Here is a 20,530-nt window from a genome sequence, read left to right as displayed (position 1 = left end):
CGGCTCGGGGTATCAGAACGAGTCTCTCGGGGAGCATATCCCCCCGGAAGCCAGTCGCTTTTTAGCGCGATTGGCTTTCTTTTCTCTTTTTGGACACTTGCACTTTCGTGCCATGCTGTGTTAGGGACATAGGGAACACTCTAGGATGCTTATAAAAAGAAGCAAAAAGAAAATAGAGTAGTGAGGAGTCGAACTCGGGAGGGTCAGATTGATGGGCAAAAGCGCAAGCCACTCGGCTACGCGTGGCACAGAGTTACAATAGGTGGAAGCCGGATAAGAACGTGTAAGAAACGGAGGGTGGTGGGCGCCGGCGATTTCGGAGGGAGCAGGCGCGCCGATCAAGGTGATGACGCTGTGGCCTATTGGCGTAGAGGTTTGACTACCAATCTCAGGTCCCAGGTTCGACTCCCAACCTCTTTTATTTTCTTTTGCTTTTATTTTAGACCCCGGAACACCCATTGAAAGTACCTAGAACCTAGAAACTAGACGTTTCGAAAAACAATTTCTTGCAAAATGGTGTCACCGACACCTATAATTATTCCCTAGTACTACTAGTAGTACCTCGCAATTTTATATGAATAATAATAGCAAGCACTTTTACCTACTTTTGTATAGTTGGGAGGTCTAGTCTTGGAGAGAAAAAAGAGACAAAAAGAATCAAGAAAAAAGAAAGAAGAAAGAGTAAAAAACAAGTGTGTGTCGGCACAGACACAAATAGGCCCATAAATTTTGTGGTATTATTTGGCAATTGGGTTTTTTATCTTTTGCAGTTCGTAAAAAATTGGAATTTTGAAAAGAACGGGGTGTTTCAAACAGCGTACAGGTGTCCTCGCAAAAATAAAAAAAAACTATTTGAAGCACCTAGGAATCGAACCCGGGTAGCTAGATTAGAAGTCAGAGATGTTACCAGTACACCACAGGTGTTCGGGCGTGACTAGCTCGCCGACAGGCTTGTCGCCGCGGCGCGGCGGCGCCCAGGAAACGAAAAGGAAACCCGGTGTGTGGTATACGACAACCGGGGCCTATATTCCTGTATGCGCGTTAGCCTACTGGTTTACAGTTTTGCCCACCAATCTCACATCGAGGGTTCAACTCCCACCCTCGTCCAAAGTCTTTTTTTTTCTTTTTAATGATTTTTCCTTCAATTTAAACTTTATGTGAAGTCTCAGAAACATTAGAAAAGAAAAGAGAGGAGGAAAATCATTAGAGCATGGCGGAAAAATGGGGAATGAAACATATTTTCAATGAGAAAAAGAGGAAGAAGAGCAAAATATGTGCTCTACTCTAGACGAAATTAGGTTCTAGAAGAAAACTAAAAACTAGAGAAAAATTTAGCACTTGCGAACAAACGACACTACTAAAACTAAAGAACACCTACTAACATTCCATTTGACAAGTGGGAATTGATGGAACAACTGGTTGTAAATAGCAAAAAAACACGAAAAACCCTGTTCTTTCATCCTAAAAAACAATAAAAAAGAAAATGGCACCAGTTGGGTTCGAACCCGCGACCTCTAGATTCAAAGACAAAACGGTAACCAGTGAGCCACAGGGCGCAAAGTTGTGGTGGAGGTAAAGGGCGTATAGGAAGGTGTGACGCGGCGCCCTCAGTGGTGAGCGCCGCGGTGGCGAGCGGTGGTGGTGGTAACGCTACCTAGGTAGCCCGTACCACCGTGGTTTACTGGCTAACAACCCTGTCTACTAATCTCACTACCCGGGTTCGAACCCCAGGTGGCTCAAACTGTTTTTGGTTTTTGTGTAGAGTCTCCCAACACAAAAAGTGGCCATCAAAAAGTAGGCTAGGTGAGAAAAACCAGAAAATCGGCGAAAACAGAGGTGATAAAATGATAAAAAGGCGGCGAAAAAAGAGAGAAAGAAGGTGATAAAATGATTGGGGAATGATCTCTCTCAACATCCAACACACTCTGCTCCTCCCCAAAAGTCTTTGACCTTCCATCTGATTTATGTGAGTTTTCTCTCTGTGGTGAGATGAAGAAGAAGAGAAAAAAATTGGTTAAGCCTCAGGGATGAATTATTAGTCAGGAATGGCAAACACTTTTTTCTTTTTTCGCCCCAGGGCAGAAGAAAAGGGGCGGAGCCTATCCTGGATGTCATTTGCAATGAGCAATGGTAATGGAGTCGTCGAGAGATAGAGAGTCTTCGAGAGAGAGAGAGAGAAGGAGAGTATTGTACTTTTGCTCTTTACGACTTTAATGAGATTTTAGGTACGAAATAGCAGCTGGGAACATGGAAAATTTGAAAAACATAGTTTCGTTGGGTTTGCAGTAATTTAAAATGTGTTACCGGGGTCCTCAGGAAAACCAGAAAAGATTTGACCGCACTTGGAATCGAACTCGGGTCGTGAGATTGGTAGATCAAGTTGCTAACCAGTACACCACAGGTGCGCAGGGTGCACCCACCCCTCTCTCACCTTCGCGCCACCACCTTCGCGCCTCCATCACCGCTTCCTCCTTTATAATTTGAAAGCCACACAGTTCCTTCTAGTGACACCGTGGCGCAGTGGTTGTGCTTTTGCCTTTGAATCTAGCAAGGGAACCATGTTTAGCCTTCATCTCAGAATTTTTTCTAAATTTGCTCATTTATAGTTTCAAATACGGGCTTTCTTGTGATGTATTTGGTTTTCTGCACAAATTTCTAGAAGTCGAGTTATGGGCTGTTTAAGTGATTTCAGTACTAATTTCTCACTTTTGGAGTGAGTTTTTGAAAGGGTTAATGGGAGTTTTTTGGCATTGTTTGAGTGTCAATCGCAATTTTTAAGGTTTCTCTACAATCTGACAAAGTTTCCTCATTTTTCAAAAAAAAAAGTTTTTGAAAAAATTTTTGCCATGGTGAAATTTTAAACCCTTTGCGAAATTTTAAATTTTTCGAAAACTGTTTAAATGTGCTAAAATGAATTCTAAACTCATAAAAAATGATAAAATGAGTCTTTTCACAAGATTCTGTAGCCTATATCCGTTTTGAAATCCGAAATAAGTGATTTCTTCCAAAACTCCAATGAATCGTAGTCCTTCGAAAATCACCCAAAAGCACTCAAATATTGTGAAAACATAGATTTACATACCTATTGACTGATTTATAACAGTTCCGCAACCAATATGATCAAATCGGGGGATTTCGACTGACATTTTGAGTAGATAAGGCTTTTCAGCAGTGCTTCAAGAATTTTTCAAAAATTATCTTTTTCGAGCTTTTTTCCTACTGAAATAATAGAGCAAACATAGTTTTGATTTTCGAAAAGTTCAAAGCATTCCTCCAACATCAAAGAAAAAAAGAAAAAAGAAAATGGACAATGACGGAATCGAACCCCAAACTTGTGATTACTATTCATCCCCACTATCCACTCGGCCACTGTTGCTCGTTTCTTCCACAGTGGAGAATGTATAGAGGAAAGGGGGGAAAGTGGAAGGGAAGGAGGAGACCGAAAAAACAGCATATTTTCAGATGGACTTTTCTCGGCTTCTAGAAATTTGTGCAGAAAACCAAATAGATCAAAAGAAAGCCCGTATTTGAAACTATAAATGAGCAAATTTAGAAAAAATTCTGAGATGAAGGCTAAACATGGTTCCCTTGTTAGATTCAAAGGCAAAAGCACAACCACTGCGCCACGGTGTCACTAGAAGGAACTGTGTGGCTTTCAAATTATAAAGGAGGACGCGGTGATGGAGGCGCGAAGGTGGTGGCGCGAAGGTGAGAAAGGGGTGGGTGCACCCTGCGCACCTGTGGTGTACTGGTTAGCAACTTGATCTACCAATCTCACGACCCGAGTTCGATTCCAAGTGCGGTCAAATCTTTTCTGATTTTCCTGAGGACCCCGGTAACACATTTTAAATTACTGAAAACCCAACGAAACTATGTTTTTCAAGTTTTCCATGTTCCCAGCTGCTTGGGTTCAAACCCCCTCTAGCCAATTTTCTTTTTTATTTTTTTTCAAGCATTTTGGAAAATGTGGAAAGTTGTTCAAGTGTTCTGGGAAGCTCATAACCACTTGACGAGTCAAAAAAAGGAAAAATCCAATTTACTTTTTCGACCCTCAAGTGCCTTTTCGAGTTTCCTACTGTAGCCTGGCCAACAAATTCTAATTAATTCGTACAGCATGACGTCAAAGACGGTCAAAACCAAAATTGATAGAAAATTCTGTAAAACTTTTTGGGCTCCTCTATTTTTTCTTTGCAAAGAAAAAGCCTCTCTTTTTCTCTAATTCTCTCTTCTAACAAACTGAATTAAGAGGCGAAAAGTAAAAAGATGGGAGAAAAAAAAGGAAGAAGATGCTCTTCTTCTTCAAGTTGCAATTAAATCGACGGATTTTAGAGAGCGTGGTGATAGCAGGAGGCGCAGAGATACAATTAGAGAGGCTTTTAGGAGTATGAGAAGGGATAAGAGCAATGAGGAACTTCCTAGAACCTGTTTGGAGCTTACAAAAAAGAAGAAAAAAGAAGTTACACGAGTTGGGAGTCGAACCCCGGACCTTCAGATTGATGACCAAAAGCGTATGCCACTGCACCACGCGTGTACGGTTGTCTAGAGAGTGGAGGTCAATGATAAAGGAGGGTGGTGGCGCGACCTCTTAGGGCGCGGGTTTATAAAGGTATTGAGTCGAGCGACGAGTCATACTGCGCTTTTGGTGTACTGGCTAACAACACTGACCACCAATCTCCACACCAGGGTTCGACTCCCGGGTTCCCAATTTCTCTTTTGTTTTTTTTTTCATGAAGAGTGGTCACTACTACTGCTACTACTAGTCGAAAAAAAGGAGAGAAAGGTATCAAATTTCTTGGTGTAAAAAAGAAAAAAAGAGGGAAAAGTGACGTTTTTTCAACAGAAAAAGGTGCAAATCTAGTTATAGATAGATCCACTTCGAAGAACACAAATTCTTGTCCCAGAAAAACCGAAAAAAGAAAGGGAAAAAATTTTGGGAATAGAAGGAAACCGATAAAATGCTCGTTTTCTTGTCTTTTTTGTTCCCCCATTGAAACATTTTTTCTTCTTTTTTTTTTCTTCTTCTTCTTGTCCATCCCATTTTCTTCGTCTTAACAAGTAGAACAAGAAGAAGAAAAAGAAGACGTCGCCAAATTTTTTTCCAAAAAAAAAAGAAATAGTAAAAGTTTCTTCTTGGAACTCTCTGGGATTAAAAGGAGGAGCACTTGGTGCAAAAAATGAGAAGGAAAATGACTGATTGGGACTTAGCAAAGGTTTAAAAAGATGATGAAAAAGAAGTGGGTGCAAATTTTCAAAATTTTTCCGAAAACCATGAGTGCTAGCAAAAAATGTTTAACTAGTAAAATGTAGAGCTTAAAATTTTACAAAACTTTTTAGTTTACAGTATCTCCGTAGCTCTGAAACTAGGCGAGTTATGCGCCTTGAAAAGTGAAGAGAGACACAGAGAAACGAGAGGGTGCGGCGGAGCGCGCTTGCGCGCGGTGACGCGGCACCAATTTGAAAAAATTGGGGAGCAATCGATAGAATGTTGCTAAGAACTTAAAACAGCTCAGATTTTTTCAAAATAAAAAAAAAAGAAAGAAGTAAGTGCGCTCCACTGGACAAAAAACTTATATGGCTTATATCTCAGCAAATTTTCTAGCTATCGAAGTACTGTAAACTAAAAAAATGTGTAGAATATTTAGCTTTTTCAGATTAACTTTGCCTAAAAGCAAAAAAATAGAGAAAAATTACCCCTGACCACTAAAAAAAGGCGGGAAGAGGTCAGTGAGGGGTAACCCGATACCCCCAAAGAATGTATATAGTTGTTTCTTTTTTCGCATTTTTCAGATCAGATTTTAATATAGAAAACGTACAAACAAACAAAAAATATGGAATTTCTATGTATAATATGTGCAAAGTACTAGTCCTGAAAGATGATATGTGCACCGAGAAAAAAATCTGAATATCTCAAGAACTGAAATAGCTAGCGAAGAATTTCTAACAAGAAAATGTGAAGATTGAAATTCTACACAACTTTTTAGTTAACAGTTTTTTGATAACTTTGAAACTAGCTGAGTTATGGCCTAGAGACCCAGAGAAACAAGGAACTCTGGCTTCTCTGCGTCTCTCTACCTTAAAAACTACTGGGGAACCTTAAAAACACTATTTAAAGCATCTAGGATGCTTATAAAAAGAAGCAAAAAGAAAAAAGCACAGCGGGGAGTCGAACTCGGAAGTGTCAGATTGGTGGGCAAAAACGCAAGCCACTAGGCCACGCGTGCATTCTGAGGTAATGAGGTAGAATCCATATGAGAAAAGGGCGTGTGAGAAAAAAGGTAGTCGGTGGCGCCTCCGTCAACCTTTGTGGTGGCCAATAGACCCACTGTGGCCTATTGGCTAACAGATTTGACTACCAATCTCGTGTCCCTGGTTCGACTCCCATCCTAGCTTAATATCTTTTTCTTGCTATTTAGAGTACAGGAAACATATTAAAATCACTCTAATTTTCAGATTCTTAGAAAATTCGGCTAGTTTTCGAGCTAAAAATGTTATTCTAGCTGAAAAAAGAGCCAAAAAAGCCAAATTTCCCAGTTGCCAGGGGCAACTGGGGGAAAAAGAGACATTACGAATTCAGTGGATACGTGCAGATATAGAGATGGGGAGGATATAAGATCCAAGAGGAACAAAAAGGAAAAAGAAATTTTTGAGGGAGGATTTGGGAATGTTTTGTTTGCTCAGCCAGATATTATAATATGCGAGGGAGGGGAATATTGGGTCCAGAAGGATCTAAGAATCTAAGAATCTAATGTAAGGATCTGAATTTTCGGGTTTTTTTTTTTGGAATTTAGGGATTCTTTGAATTTTTGGTATTTTTTGAAATTTTCAGAATTTTTTGGAATTTTTGAAAATTTCCGATTTTTTAGAATTTTTAGAAATTTTCAGATTATTTAGGTTTTTGGAATTTTGGATTTTTTTGAGATTTTTGGATTTTTTGGAATTTTGGAAATTTTCAGAATTTTGGAATTTTTTGAAACTTTTTAGAATTTTGGGATTAATTAATATTTTCGATATTTTTGGATTTTCGGATTTTTAGGGATTTTTGGAATATTTCAGAATTTCTTGGATTTTCGGAATGTTTGAAAATTTCTGATTTTTTGGAAATTTTCAGAATTTTTGAATTTTTGAAATTTTAGGGAATTCCGAGATTTTTGGGAATTTTGGAATTTTATGGATTTTCGGAATTTTTCCGGAATTTAAAAAATCCGGAATTCTTCTAAACGTTTCGATGTTTTAGAATTTTCAAAAATTCATTTTTCTAATTTTCCCGATTTTCTGGAAATTTTCAAATTTTTCCGAATTTTCCAAAATAATTCTTTTTTCAGGAAATCCGAAAAAATCAAATAACTCTTGATCTTTTTGAATTTTCGCAATTGTTAGAATTTTGGGTTTTTCGGAATTTTTGGAATCTCTTGGATTTTTAAAAAATTTCAAAATCTCCAGAATATCCATCTGATGACGTGGCAAGATCATAGATACAAAATCTGACCCCAATTCCCAGGACATGCTGTGTCCATCAATGTGAATTTGTTTCGAATTTCTCGAAAATTCGAAAAATGTCAAATCGTAGAGACATCCCAAGAAACGACACCCAAAAAATGGGCCGATTTTCCCCCTTTTTTTTGCGAATTTTTGCAACAAGATTTGTGTTTTAGGACACTTCCCAAGGGGCTAATGCCATGGAATTTAGGAGAAAATTGCAAAAAATCAGGAATTTTTGACCTAAAAACATTTTTAAAGAACTTTTAGGCTTCAAAATTCGAAAATTTTCAAACTAGACAAAATTTTTTCCTCCCAAAAATATAAAAAATCGGGTTGTCACACGAAAAAAACTGACAAACACCCTCTTCTGGTTTCGTATAGCCAGTGTTTCTCTTCTTGTCTTTTTTTTTTGAAGCGGACGCATTTTTTTTTTCAAGACAGATGGCCAAATGGGACCGAACAATGAGTCGAAAAGATAGAAAAGAAAAGAAATGAAAAACGATATTCCATTTCTGACCGCTGGCTCTCTCTCTTTTTTTTGTTGTTTTTTTCTGTTTGACCAACAATCCGAGTGGATGCTCTTGGGAGAGCCCCATCGTATAGAAAACAATATTTGCCTTTTTATTTTATTGCTTTTTCTGTGTTTTAACTCCACTTTTTTGAATTTTTTCTCGAAAAAAAAATTTTTTTTTCTTTCAATTTTTTTCTTTTTTGACTGAAAATATCGACTTTTTCGGCAAAAAATCGCATTACAATGCAATTTTTAAGGTTCTTTTTTCGATTTACAGTCATTTTTCCAGAAAATTCTGCGAAAATCCGTCGGAAAATCCCCAAAATCTGAAAATTCTTCCCCACCGCCCGGGCCTTGGCCTAAAATCTCGCCATTCAAAACGCGCGCGCTTTTCATACATTACGGAGCGTGTTTTGGCGGAGTGTACAAGAACCGCGCCGCAGAATGCAATTCTCGCAGTCTCCGCCCTCTTTTCCGTGCCGCACTCGAATTGTAGGCAGAAATTTGTCGCATTTTTTTCTTTTCGCCTATTTTTCAGCAAAATTTTCAGATTTTCCATGAAATTTCTGTTTCAGTTTGTTAGGAAAATTATTTTGAGTCGATTTATATGATTTTTGACCCAAGTTTTGCATGAAAAACCGTCGAAATCGTCGATTAAACTTTAGGCCAGAAAACGCATTTTTCTTGTGTTTTCCCAAATTTAGCTTTCTATCGATCGCGAAGCTTATAAATGAGTTTGTGAGTGTTTGCGGGAACATATTCCGGATTCACAGGCTGTTTTTCGTGGCAAATCGAGACAATTTTGGAAGGATTTGCTTTCAATCGAATTTTAGTGAAAACTCGCTATTATATGGATGTTTGCTTTTGACAAGCTCGAAGAAAACTATTTTCTCTCACCTTTACTTTTTTCTCTTCTTTCACCCAATTCTTCGCAACTGAGCGCAACTCGAACAATTATTCCAACAATTTTCTTTTCCAGGGTTACCACTACAGTCATGACTAAGCTGAAGACCAAGAATCTCCGCGGACAGAAGAAGGAGGCTCTCTCCAAGACCCTCGACGAGCAGAAGACCGAGCTCGCCACCCTCCGTGTCTCCAAGGTCACCGGAGGAGCCGCCTCCAAACTCTCCAAGATCCGTGTTGTTCGCAAGAACATCGCCAGAGTTTTGACCGTCATCAACCAGACCCAAAAGCAAGAGCTCCGCAAGTTCTACTCCGAGCACAAGGTAAATTTTGCAATGATTTTTTTTTTCATTTCGTAACATTTCGAAAATTTGCAGTACAAGCCAATCGACCTTCGTTACAAGAAGACCCGCGCTATCCGCAGAAGATTGACCGCCCACGAGCAATCCCTCAAGTCCGCCAAGCAGTTGGCCAAGTCCCGTTACGCCGGAGTCAGAAAGTTCGCTGTCAAGGCTTAAGTGGCTTGTCTTCATTGTTATCCAGATTTGGACATATGTTTTTGTTCAATTTCAATGAAATTTGTTGCTTATGTTAGACCACTGAATACGGAACAGAAAACTTTATTAAAAGCTAGAGAATCACCTGGGATAAGTAAAAGTTGAAAAATAACACCGTCAGGGATTGAAATACTAGATGAAAGAAAAAGAAGGAACAAGAAAATATTTGTACAATAAATCAAAAAAAAATTCAGAGGTTTTTATGCAGCATCAGGAGTCTCAATCGGGGTATCATTGATTTCTTCTGTAGACTCGAACACAATCGTTGGAATGTGAACATCGAAGAGCACACCATTCTCCCGTTCCATTTTGAAGCGTCCCCACATATGACCTCCTTTGGTATGCTTCAACTCCAGCGTGCTACTGAACTGGAAAGCCGGTGTAGCAGCATTCAGCTCAGGCTGCTTTCCAACAACACCATGCCCATGCATTTGATTCATATTGTTCAACGAGTACACCTTCAGCGTCCTCTCCCTTAGAATCACCCCGTTCTCCGGCTTCTTGTTCTCAATTCGAATCACATATCTCCACATGTGTTGCTGCTGTCCACCAACCATATTCGCGCCAAGATAGAACGTCATCACCGTCACCTCGATGTTCTCAGTTCGTTCCCGGTAGACGTCACGCGGGCCCAGCCACGATCTATTGGAGTTTGTGTATCGTTCAACGAGCTCTGGCTTCATGGCGACGTTGTAGAGCCCAGTTCCATCGTGGGCGGCGTTGAAGATGAGATCGAAAAGGTCGTGGTCGAAATTCACGCCTCCAGAAGGCGTGAAAGGGATGATGTCTTCATGGGAAACACAATCCATTCCGCTGGAAACATTTGCTTAAGGTCAAAGCTGGGAGCCGCAACGCTTCCAGGGGAAGAAGCCACGTGGCGAGCCGCGACGCGCACGCAATGCCTCCGACTGCACTTACTTGATCAACGTTAACATTTTCTGCCCGTGCCGCTTATTCTCCATGGGTGCATCAACCAAATACGATGTGATATCCACTGGAAATCCCATATGGCTCCAATCATGACGATGAATGAGCACCTGATAGAAGTCGCGAGTCGTCAGATGTTTTTCGCTGAAAAAAAAAATTGAAAAATTGAAATTTTTCCCCTAAAAATCACTTTTGCTGACTGCGTTTCTCATGAAGCCTGCATGGAAACGAACAAACGACGACGCCTTTATAGGCGAATGTACGATGGATGAAGATCTTAAAAAAGCGATTTTTAGAAGAAGACGTCAGCCTCAGAAGCCTACTTGTCCAGCTTCAAAAGTCGGCGTTGTGTTCGTGGAGGGTAGAAGGAGGCCGATTTCTTTGAGCGTCGGAGTTGTGGCGCTTCTGAATCTGTATTTTGAAAGAAAACGGTTATTTTGGGGCTGGAAAATGGGGGAAATCTGGGGTTAGCAGGGAGGAGGAGTGGGATTTTTTGAGTTTTTTTGGGTGAAAATCGGAGTAAAAATAAATTTTTAAAGCGATTTTTCGTTGAAAAACTGGATTTTTGTGGGTCCGAAACGCTGAAAAATGACAAAATCGCTGAAAAATATTAAAAATTCGGGGATTTTCCCCTGATTTTCAGACTCTAAAATTGGAATATTTCCACTTTTTTTTAACCGCCCGAAATTCGATTTTTTTTTGAATGGTAAAATGCATATTTTGGGGTGAAAAAAAGAGAATTTAGGGCGAATTTCAATGAGTTTTTAAGAGATTATTCGACTTTTTCGCGAATTTTTCGGATTTTTGAGCAAAAATTTAAACTTTTCATGCAATTTCTCAACATTTTGATCGATTTTTCGAGTTTTAAAGTGATTTTTTAGGTAATTTTACAAAATTTTAAAGCGAATTTTTTGCATTTATAGGCTTTTTTTTCGAGTTCTCAAGTGATTTTTCGAGTTTTTACCCGATTTTTTTTGGATTTTAAGCAATTTTTCGAGGTTTCAAGCGATTTTTTTTCAATTTTATAGGCGATTTTTCGAATTTTTCAGCAGTTTCTCAAAATTTTTAGGCTCGAAAATTGCCAAAATTTTCAAAAAATTGGCTAATTTCGACCATTTTTTTCGAAATTTCCAATGTTTCGGGTCAAAGTCTAGTCAAGTTTTTCGAAAAATTCCCTACCTCGAAAATGCCACTTTTCCGCTGGAAAAGCTTCTCAGCCCATGCTGAATCACGTTCCGCAGCTTCATCTAGATATGGCTCTGAAAATGGATTTTTAGCGGTTTTTTTCTTGACTTGAAATGCTCAAAAAATAACGAAATTTCTAGAAAAAAAAATCGCAGAAATCTCAAAAAAAAATCAGTAAAATTCAAGTTTTCAAGGCACTTTTCGACAAAAAATTCAAATTGAATAGCTTTAAATTTCTAGAAAATCAATAAAAAAAAGTTTTTTTTTTCGATAGAAAATAAGGATCAAAAGTGACCTGGACCTGGTGGGACCTGGAGAAAAGACCCCTTGAAAAGGGGGTGAAGACGAATTTAAACAAATTTATGCATTAAAAATAACAGGGAAAACGGGAAAATGACAAAAATCTACTCGAATTATCACTGGAAAATAAGAAAAATAGTGCATTTAATGAAAAAAAGGGGAAAAACATGGCAGAAATAGATGAAAATGGATGGAAATCTACAAAAAAAAACAGCAAAAAAATCTTTATTTCCTTGGCTTAGTTCCCTTGTGAATCGAGCAAACTCCAAAAGTCATATTCTCATAAGTGACTCTCTCGAATCCCTCCTCCCTGATAATTCTGGCGAATTCGTCCTGGTTCGGGAACTTTCTAATCGATTCCACGAGGTATTGATAGCTCTGGCGATCGCTAGCTAGTATCTCTCCAAGCACCGGAATCACATTGAACGAGTAGGCGTCGTAGATTGGCTTCAACGCGGCGTTGACTTGCGAGAATTCGAGAATCGCCAGTTGACCTCCTGGCTTCAGAATTCTGAATGCCTCGGCGATCACTTTCTGGGGATGTGTGCAATTTCGAATTCCGAATGACATTGTGAACAAATCGTAGGTATTGGATTCGAACGGCATTTGTTCGGCATTGGCGCAGATCCATTTCAAGCGGGAGGGGTTGATCTGGAAGCGGATTTATGGATTTTTTGCAAAAAAAAATCAAATTTGAGCGATTTTTAGGCTATTTTAGGTCGAAAAACAGCAATTTTTTGAGCTTTTTTCAGCAAATTGTTGAGGTGTTTAGGTCATTTTTCATAATTTTAAAGCGATTTTCAACTGAAATTTTGGAAATTTAGGTCATTTTCTAATGAAAAATTGCATAATTTTCAGGGGTTTTGAGCTTTTTCAGAAGGTTTCGAGCTACATTTGAGCCATTTTCGAGTTTTTAAGGCCATTACAGGAGATTTTGGGCTGTTTTCCGCTGAAAATTTGGATTTTTTAGATCACTTTCCACTAAAAATAGCATTTTTATGAAATTTAGGTCGAAAAATAGCAATTTTCAAGCTTTTTAAAGCAATTTTGAGGGTTTTGAACGCCATTTTCAGGGATTTTTGAGAGCTATTTTAGACTATTTTTCATGATTTTTTTGACAGTTTTCAGCTAAAAATATTGATTTTTAAGCCATTTTTCGCTTGAAATAGTTGTATTTCGGTAAAAATTGGGTTTAAATATTGCAATTTTTATGGTTTTATAAGCTTTTTGGACTATTTTAAGCCATTTTCAGGATTTTTTGAGCTGTTTTCAGCAGATTTTTTAAAGGTTTTTATCCCTTTTTTCACAAAATTTGCGCGATTTTCCGCTGAAATTTTGAATTTTTTGGCCATTTTCCATTGCCGTATTTTACGTCGAAAAACAGACATTTTCAGAGTTTTTTGAGTTTTTTTTCTGTGATTTTCAAGGTTTCCAGAGCTATTTTAAGCAATTTTCATCAATTTTTAGCGAATTTCAGGCGAAATTATGGATTTTTATGCCATTTTCCACTAAAAACAGCCGTATTGTTATGAAATTTAGGTCGAAAACAGCAATTTTCAGGGATTTTTGAGCGTGTTTAGGTCAATTTCAGGTTATTGTAAGGCATTTTTAATCAATTTTAAAGCAGGTTTCTGCTGAAATTTTGAATGTTTAGGCAATTTTTCACTAGAATTGACGCAGCTTTTGATTTTTCCAAAATGGAAAAAAGTGCTGAAATTGGCGAAAATCAGTGAAAATTGCAAATTTTTAGCTGAAATTTTTTTTGCAACATTTTTTTTTCAACATTTTTTTTCAACATTTTATTTCCCTTCCTCTGGAGACACCCGCATTTTGGCGCCAAATTCAAAAAATTTGGGTGCCCACCCCCAGCCGAATTTTGATGAAAACAGGCAAATAACTCACATCTCTCTCCGTCTCTGCTCTCTCTTTCCCCACATCCAGCATCGGCTGATTGATATCCGATACTGTCACTTTGGCAGTCGGAGAATGCCTTAAAAGCCGAAAAGCAATGTCTCCGGTCCCCCCGGCCATGTCGAGAATCTTGGCGTTGTAGGGAATCTGAAGGCCGCCGACGTAGTAATCCTTCCAGAGCCGATGAACTCCCATTGACATTGCGTCATTCATCAAATCGTACTTTTTGGCGACATTCGCGAAGACATGGTGCACTGAAAATCGATCTTTTTCACTTGAAACGGATTGAAAAATCGTTAAAATCGCACCTTTTTTCTCTTTTTCCTCTTCATCGACATCTGTGAACCCGAAATGTGTGGTCTTCTTTCCTGGCTCCATAGCCAGGTTGCCGGCGGCTTTTTCGGAGAGAAAACGCAAATTTTGAATGCGTCGAGGGACAAGGAGTAGATTTGTAGCTCGTTTCATCTTCTAAACGCCTTTTTTTAGCAAAAAAAAAATCGCTTGAAAACCAAAGAAAATTGAGAAATTACGAGAAAAATAAACTTTTCCACACGGACTACACCGCTGCAAAACCTCGGCCACCCGTCAAATTTATTAGTTTTTACAACATTCTTAGGCCTAAAACGAACTTTTTTTCAAATTTCCCTAATTTTTATCATGTTTTCCAGAATTTTTGCTATATTAGAACATAAAAAACCACTAGTTTCGCTGCTTTCTCACCCTGAAAATCTAAATTTACCATCTCAAAACCGGTGGTCTAGAAACTACCCGGCTGGCCGAGTTTTCGAGACGGGACACTTGGCATTTTTCCGCTGGATTTTCGGGTTTTTCAGGGATTTTTTGGCTGTTTCAGCGCGTTTTTCTTGGTTTTTTTCTGAGAAATAATTTTTCGGCGACTTTTAAAGTAATTTTGCGACAGATTTCGTCGGGAAATTCGCCAAACATCGAGGAAAATCGCCGAAAAATCGAATTTTTCAATTTTTCCGGAAAAAAAGTTTTAAAGGTGTTTAAGACCGATGTTAGGGATGTTTTTGCAGTTTTAGAACAATTTTACGACGGATTTCGTCGGAAAATGATGCAAAATCGCTGAAAAATCAGGAAAAATAAAAATTTCCAATTTTTTCGGAAAATAAGATTTTTAGATCATTTTTAGAGGCTTTTTCTTGATTTTTCACTTTCCAGCCATCTCTAGAACCTGCCTTATCGCTAAGAGAACGTTTTTTGTTCCAGAAAATGTCCGGAGAAGCATCGGCGCCGGCTGCCAAGGTCACCTTCAAGATCACGTTGACTAGTGACCCGAAACTTCCGTTCAAGGTGTAAGTTGATCGATTTTCAGCAATAAATTCAAATTTCCGCCTCAAAAAACCCAAAATTGCATCATTTTTCTTGGATTTTCACCCCAAAAATCAATACATTTCGCGCCTACAAAACGCTGAAATTTGCATTATTTTTCCAGGATTTTCAGCCAGAATTTCAAATTTTCTTTCACAATATCGGTTTTCCAGTCTTTCCGTCCCTGAAGCCGCTCCATTCACCTCCGTCCTCCGATACGCCGCCGAGGAATTCAAAGTGCCCGCCGCCACGTCCGCTATCATCACCAACGACGGCGTCGGCATCAATCCAGCTCAATCCGCCGGAAATATCTTCCTGAAGCACGGAAGTGAGCTCCGTCTGATTCCACGTGATCGTGTGGGAGGTTTCTGAAGGCCACCTGGATCGACATAATTCCTTTTTTGTGATTTATTCTGCATTCTAAGTCCAATTTTAATATTTCTCCCTAATTTATTGCCTCCTGTTCAATGAAAAATTCCATTTTCCTTCTATTTTTTTTGTAATGTTTCCGGTTTTTTTGCCGAATTTCTAGCTATTTTTGTCTCATTTTTCATATATTTTTATCCCGAAAATTCCAGAAAAATCCCAGAAAAGATGAAGCTCTCCCCAGCCACCAAGTCATTCATCGGCAAGACCGTCGACGTCTCCACACTGGCCATTCAATGGGGATTCGTGCCGTTCGTCGTGTATTTGGGATTCAAGAAGGGCGCCGAGCCAATGCCAAATGGGCAGGTAGGAGTGAAAATTGGTTGAAAATGACCTAAAAATCAGCTCAAAAACCCTGAAAATTGCTATTTTTCCACCTAAAATCCAACAAAATTTTGGTAGATTTCAGGCTGGAAAAATCCATTCGCCGAATTTTCGGTGGAAATCGGCCTATATTGGTCCATTTTTTAATGAAAAATCGCCTAAAAGACTCTAAAATTGCTGAAAAAACCTTAAAAATGACCTTTTTGAGCCGAAAACCGCCTAAAAATCGTTTCTGGGAGCCGCGACGCGACACGCACCGCCTCCGACAGCACTCATCAAACCAAGTTTTTCTTTAAAAATAAAATTTCCAGGTCATTCCACTCACCGTGATGAGCCTTCTCTGGGGATAAACGCTCCGCCTACCTTCAGATAATGTCTAGAATCTTCCAGAATCTCAAATTATCCGTTTTTTTTGTTGATTTTTTAATAAAATTCCGATTTTTTTTCTTAAAATTCCTCATCCAACCAATGTGGATGAGCAACGCGAACAAATCCTCTTATAAGAGATTTGCCACGCCGCCGCTCACCACACTGGCTTTCAGAAGGTGCCAGGAATCAGAAGACGAGCGGAGAATTCTGAAGACTCCCGACGCCTTCTGTGTGAAAACCGGATGTCCAGGTCGCTGAGCTTCAGCCATGCGCAGGAAAATTGAAGTTTAAATAATTTTATTCACACACAAACACCCACACAACCATGAGAGAAAAAATACAGAATATGTTAAATTTTAGGCCAATTGCTTGATTTCCTTTCCAGTCTTTTTCAGCGCCTCGAGCACTTCAGATGCGGGAAGATCCGTGGTGACGGTGATCTTCTTCGTCTCCACGTTGATATCGTCGATTTTCACCTTGTCTTCTGCAAAAAATCCGCTAAAAATCGGCTAAAATGGGCCAAAAAAAGCTAAAAATTTAAAAATTTAAATTTTGTAGTTTGTAGTCTGGTGGAGCGCGCTTGACGAATTTGCGCGCGAAATTCAAAATTTACCTCCTAGTTTTCCAAGAACTCGCCGAGCGGCGTTGGCGCATCCGCCGCAAGTCATCGCCATCTCGAAGACGTACTGAAAATTGTTTTTTGGTGAGAAATTTTAATTTTTATTTCAAAAATTTCAAAAACTTACCTGTGTCATTTTTCGCGGTTTTTCGGACTGTTTTTAGCTGGAAATCTGAAATTTTTATAATTTTTATAGTCAGAAAAAATTGTAAAGCGAGAAAAAAGCGGAAAAATTGATAAAAGATGTTTTTATCAATAGAAATTTGCATCATTGTGTTTCGGTGGTTTCGGCGACCGGTTTTGACAGTTTTGGGGAAACATTGGCAGGAAACATTGGCGGGATATGCGGAAATAGATGAGCAGATGACGTCATTTAATGAGAAGAGAGACCGAGCCTTCTCTGCGTCTCTCACTCTCTCACTCTTGAAATTTTCAGTTTTAAATGAATAAAATGGAAATTTCGATAGCTGCAAACTTGAAATTCCGGAAAAAAAAAGAAAATTTTCGATGAAAAACCAAGAAAATTCAATTTTTAAAAAAATTCCGAAAAACTACAGTAACCCGGAACTCAAAGCCTTCAAATCGGTTTAAAAATCGTTAAAATGATGAAATATCTGTCGAAAACTTTCCGAAAATTTTTATAATCTTTAAAAACCCTTTAAAACTCTGAAAATCAAGCTAGAAGCCACGTGGAACGCCTTCAGAATGCTTTTCATCTCCAATTGTCGTCAAGTTCAGTGTACTCTGTGCACTCCGCAATGTGTCGTCGTATTTGACGCATTTCGAGATTTCGAATTTTCACCTCGAATTTAGGTCATTTCTATCTGATTTTTGCTCGTGTTTCTTGGTTTTTGATGCTGAAAAGTTGTAAAAAATGAAGAAAAATTTATTTTTAACGATTTTCAAGCTGAAAATCCCGAAAAAACCGAAGTTTTCAGCACTTTTTCGAAAAAAATTGGGAAATTTGATTTTCCGGCTTCTTTCTCCGGTTTAGCAGGTTTTACCTAGGGTGTTCCATGCGAAAACTTTGAAAATATCGATTTCTGTGGAAATCTAAAAAAATTTCAGAAAAAATTAAAAAAATAATTTTTTTTTTGAAATTTTAAAGAAGTTAATTTTTACTATTTTCTAGGCTTCCTTGCACCGTTTCAAACTGTATTTCTATTCGAAATATCGATTTTCTCCCGAAATTTTTCCAGCAAAAACAATGTCCGCCGTCCAGCCAGTCAACCCAAAGCCATTCCTGAACAGTCTCACCGGCAAGAACGTCGTGTGCAAGCTCAAGTGGGGAATGGAGTACAAAGGTACGGCGATTTGACCGGATTTTCGAGGAAAAATCCAAAAAAAATTTTCAGGAATTCTCGTCGCCGTCGACTCGTACATGAACCTGCAGCTCGCCAACGCCGAGGAGTACATCGACGGAAACAACACGGGAAATCTCGGAGAGATTCTCATCAGGTAGATAGATTTACTGCTAGCGAGGGTTGAAAAGCTGAATTTTGAGCGGTTTTTCACTAATTTAGGCTTAAAAAGTCGAATTTTCGCGTCATTTTTGCTCTCAGAAAGCGAAACTTTGGTCATTTTGAACAATTTTTAATGCTATTTGGACCATTTTTTGGCATTTTTTTGACAATTTTCAATGAATTTTCGAACCATTTTCAGTTAATTTCGGATTATTGTAGTGAAGTTAGGGTCGTTTTCAGTGATTTTTTTGACCATTTTCAAGGTATTTTTGGCCATTTTTAGTCAATTTGGGACCATTTTTGAAAATGTTTACTTTTTTATTTTCGAGTCATTTGGTCTATTTTTAGGCATTTCTGGCTATTTTTTCGGGGTTTTCTGTGAATTTTAGGCTATTTTTCAAGATTTTTGGCTAAATTTAATTTCGGCCCATTTTGAGCCTATTTTGGTCGATTTCTAGTTGATTTCGGGTGATTTCTGATTGGCCGCTTTCAGTGTATTTTGGACATTTTTTTTGAATTTTATACCATTTTTCTAAATTTCGAGTCATTTTCAGTGAACGTCAGACCATTTTCAGCTAATTTTATATCTTTAATTTTGACTCAGTTAAAGGCATTTTTGAACAATTTTTAGCAAATTTTGGACCAATTTTCATGAAAAAATGCCATTTTTCCTTCTAAAAAGCCCAAATTTCTACTGAAAATCCCCAAATTTTCAGATGCAACAACGTGCTCTACGTCGGCGGTCAGGACGGAGAAACCGGAGAGACGAGTGCCTAAATCGACCCAAAAATCGCCCCAATTTCTCATCATGATCTTCTGAAACATTTTTTTCCCATCTTGTTCATTTTTTTAAAGAATTTTTCAGAATTTTTTTCCTCAAAAAAATTCCATTCTTTCTTCAAAAATAAGCTCCAAAAATAAATTATTTGTCCCCTTTTTTTGGAATTTTGTGACTTCTGATTTTCCTTTTTTTTTCCCCATTTTTTTACCTTTTTTCAGGTTCAAACTTCACATTTTTCCGCTATTTTCCCCCAGAAAAATTTGACACCAAAAATCCAAAAAATTTTTTTTGTTATCAAAAAAAATCAGCAAACTACGAAAACTAGAAAATCATAAATCATAAGTTCCTCTGAAATATTTTTTAGTCTAAAAATTTTTTTCAAAAAAATCTAAAAATTCCAAAAAATGGCTGAAAAATTGGCACTTTTTCATCCGTTTTCTAGAAGATTACACATAATTTTGCTATGTATGGTAAGGATTTTTTTGAAATTTAAAAACTTTTTAAAAATCAAATTTTTCGAAAACTTGAATTTTGGAATTTGAAAAATTAAAAAATTGAAAACTTTTTTCTTCAAAAATTCAAAAAATTCATAATTTTAAAATGTTAACAAATTGAAAAATCAACAAAAATTCCAAAAAAAAAAATCAAAAACTGACAAAAATCGAAGTTTCGAAATTAAAAAAAATCCAAAATTTCAAATTTTAATATTTCAAAAATTCAGATTTTTTTCAAATAAAAATTATTAATTTTTCGAAAATTGAGAAATGAAAAATTCTTTGAAAAGTTCGAAAATTTGAAAGTTTTTAAAAATTTACTCGAAAACGCAAATTTTATGAAAAATTAAAAAATTTTAAATTTTAGAAAATTTGAAAATTTGAATTTTTAGGTCGGCTTCTTTTGCACGACTTTCATGCGAATCCATTTCGCACTAACCATGACTTGTATGGTGAATTCGACAGCGTTGGCTGTCAGAAATGAGGCAGCGGCGGCGGCGGGAAATTCAAATTTCTCACTTGTTGAGGAGGTTTTTAGGCAAAAAGGCCTGAAAATATTAAAATTGACTTTTCAATCGATTTAGTGACAAATGGTCAGTGCGGATCAGCTGAAGACACTGGTCAACAGAAAGTTGTAGTGGATTATGGGGTATGGTTTGGAAATTGGCTTCTAGCTTGAAAACTAGAAGAGCTAGATAAAGAATTTTAATTGGAAAATGTAGCTTACAAAATTTCGGATATTTTACTAGTTGGAAGTTTTTTCAATAGCTAGCTAGGTTCTCGAGATACATGGCTTAGAAGTTAGGGCGCTCCAGCCGGCGAGAGAGCGAGAGACGCAGAGAAATGGCGGCGCCTCTCGCTGTGGAGACGCAGGGAAATGGCGGCGCGCGCTCCTCCTTGCGCGGCGCCCTAACTTCTAAGCTCTATATCTCGAGAACCAAGCTAGCTA

The 20,530-nt window shown here is 38.0% G+C and overlaps 8 protein-coding genes across 8 annotated transcripts in view; 5 read left to right on the top strand and 3 right to left on the bottom strand.

Moving 5' to 3' along the window:
* Window positions 1–8,985: 8,985 nt before the first annotated feature.
* Cbr-rpl-35 lies at window positions 8,986–9,411 on the top strand (the record flags this gene model as incomplete). The annotated part of the gene is made up of 2 exons (XM_002642627.1): window positions 8,986–9,216; window positions 9,271–9,411. 2 exons carry the CDS (start codon window positions 8,986–8,988, stop codon window positions 9,409–9,411), a joined length of 372 nt encoding a protein of 123 aa, XP_002642673.1.
* A 239-nt stretch (window positions 9,412–9,650) lies between these two features.
* On the bottom strand, window positions 9,651–11,624 carry Cbr-tag-307 (the record flags this gene model as incomplete). Its single annotated transcript, XM_045244531.1, has 5 exons — window positions 9,651–10,263; window positions 10,369–10,521; window positions 10,568–10,653; window positions 10,701–10,788; window positions 11,557–11,624. The coding sequence occupies 5 exons, from the start codon at window positions 11,622–11,624 to the stop codon at window positions 9,651–9,653; spliced, it is 1,008 nt and encodes a 335-aa protein (XP_045094808.1).
* A 463-nt stretch (window positions 11,625–12,087) lies between these two features.
* Cbr-coq-5 lies at window positions 12,088–14,238 on the bottom strand (the record flags this gene model as incomplete). The annotated part of the gene is made up of 3 exons (XM_045244530.1): window positions 12,088–12,513; window positions 13,798–14,027; window positions 14,082–14,238. 3 exons carry the CDS (start codon window positions 14,236–14,238, stop codon window positions 12,088–12,090), a joined length of 813 nt encoding a protein of 270 aa, XP_045094807.1.
* Window positions 14,239–15,006: 768 nt separating this feature from the next.
* Window positions 15,007–15,477, top strand: Cbr-tag-277 (the record flags this gene model as incomplete). The annotated part of the gene is made up of 2 exons (XM_002642624.1): window positions 15,007–15,089; window positions 15,279–15,477. 2 exons carry the CDS (start codon window positions 15,007–15,009, stop codon window positions 15,475–15,477), a joined length of 282 nt encoding a protein of 93 aa, XP_002642670.1.
* Window positions 15,478–15,699: 222 nt separating this feature from the next.
* On the top strand, window positions 15,700–16,205 carry Cbr-tomm-7 (the record flags this gene model as incomplete). The annotated part of the gene is made up of 2 exons (XM_002642623.1): window positions 15,700–15,837; window positions 16,167–16,205. The coding sequence occupies 2 exons, from the start codon at window positions 15,700–15,702 to the stop codon at window positions 16,203–16,205; spliced, it is 177 nt and encodes a 58-aa protein (XP_002642669.1).
* A 375-nt stretch (window positions 16,206–16,580) lies between these two features.
* Cbr-cuc-1 lies at window positions 16,581–16,979 on the bottom strand (the record flags this gene model as incomplete). Its single annotated transcript, XM_002642622.1, has 3 exons — window positions 16,581–16,708; window positions 16,838–16,910; window positions 16,971–16,979. 3 exons carry the CDS (start codon window positions 16,977–16,979, stop codon window positions 16,581–16,583), a joined length of 210 nt encoding a protein of 69 aa, XP_002642668.1.
* A 1,071-nt stretch (window positions 16,980–18,050) lies between these two features.
* Cbr-snr-5 lies at window positions 18,051–19,083 on the top strand (the record flags this gene model as incomplete). The annotated part of the gene is made up of 3 exons (XM_002642621.1): window positions 18,051–18,147; window positions 18,199–18,301; window positions 19,023–19,083. The coding sequence occupies 3 exons, from the start codon at window positions 18,051–18,053 to the stop codon at window positions 19,081–19,083; spliced, it is 261 nt and encodes an 86-aa protein (XP_002642667.1).
* Window positions 19,084–19,491: 408 nt separating this feature from the next.
* The window catches only part of CBG12249, a gene marked incomplete at both ends in the record, with an annotated part of 5,005 nt that continues 3,966 nt past the window's right edge, over window positions 19,492–20,530 (top strand). The window contains 2 exons of the mRNA XM_002642620.2: window positions 19,492–19,557; window positions 19,974–20,111. Coding sequence (XP_002642666.2) covers window positions 19,492–19,557; window positions 19,974–20,111 — 204 coding nt within the window. The remainder of the gene's footprint in view (window positions 19,558–19,973; window positions 20,112–20,530) is intronic.

Source organism: Caenorhabditis briggsae, assembly GCF_000004555.2.
Source record: "Caenorhabditis briggsae complete genome, chrIII, whole genome shotgun sequence".
NCBI classification, from domain to species: domain Eukaryota; kingdom Metazoa; phylum Nematoda; class Chromadorea; order Rhabditida; family Rhabditidae; genus Caenorhabditis; species Caenorhabditis briggsae.
This window is presented reverse-complemented; position numbering and strand designations above follow the sequence as displayed.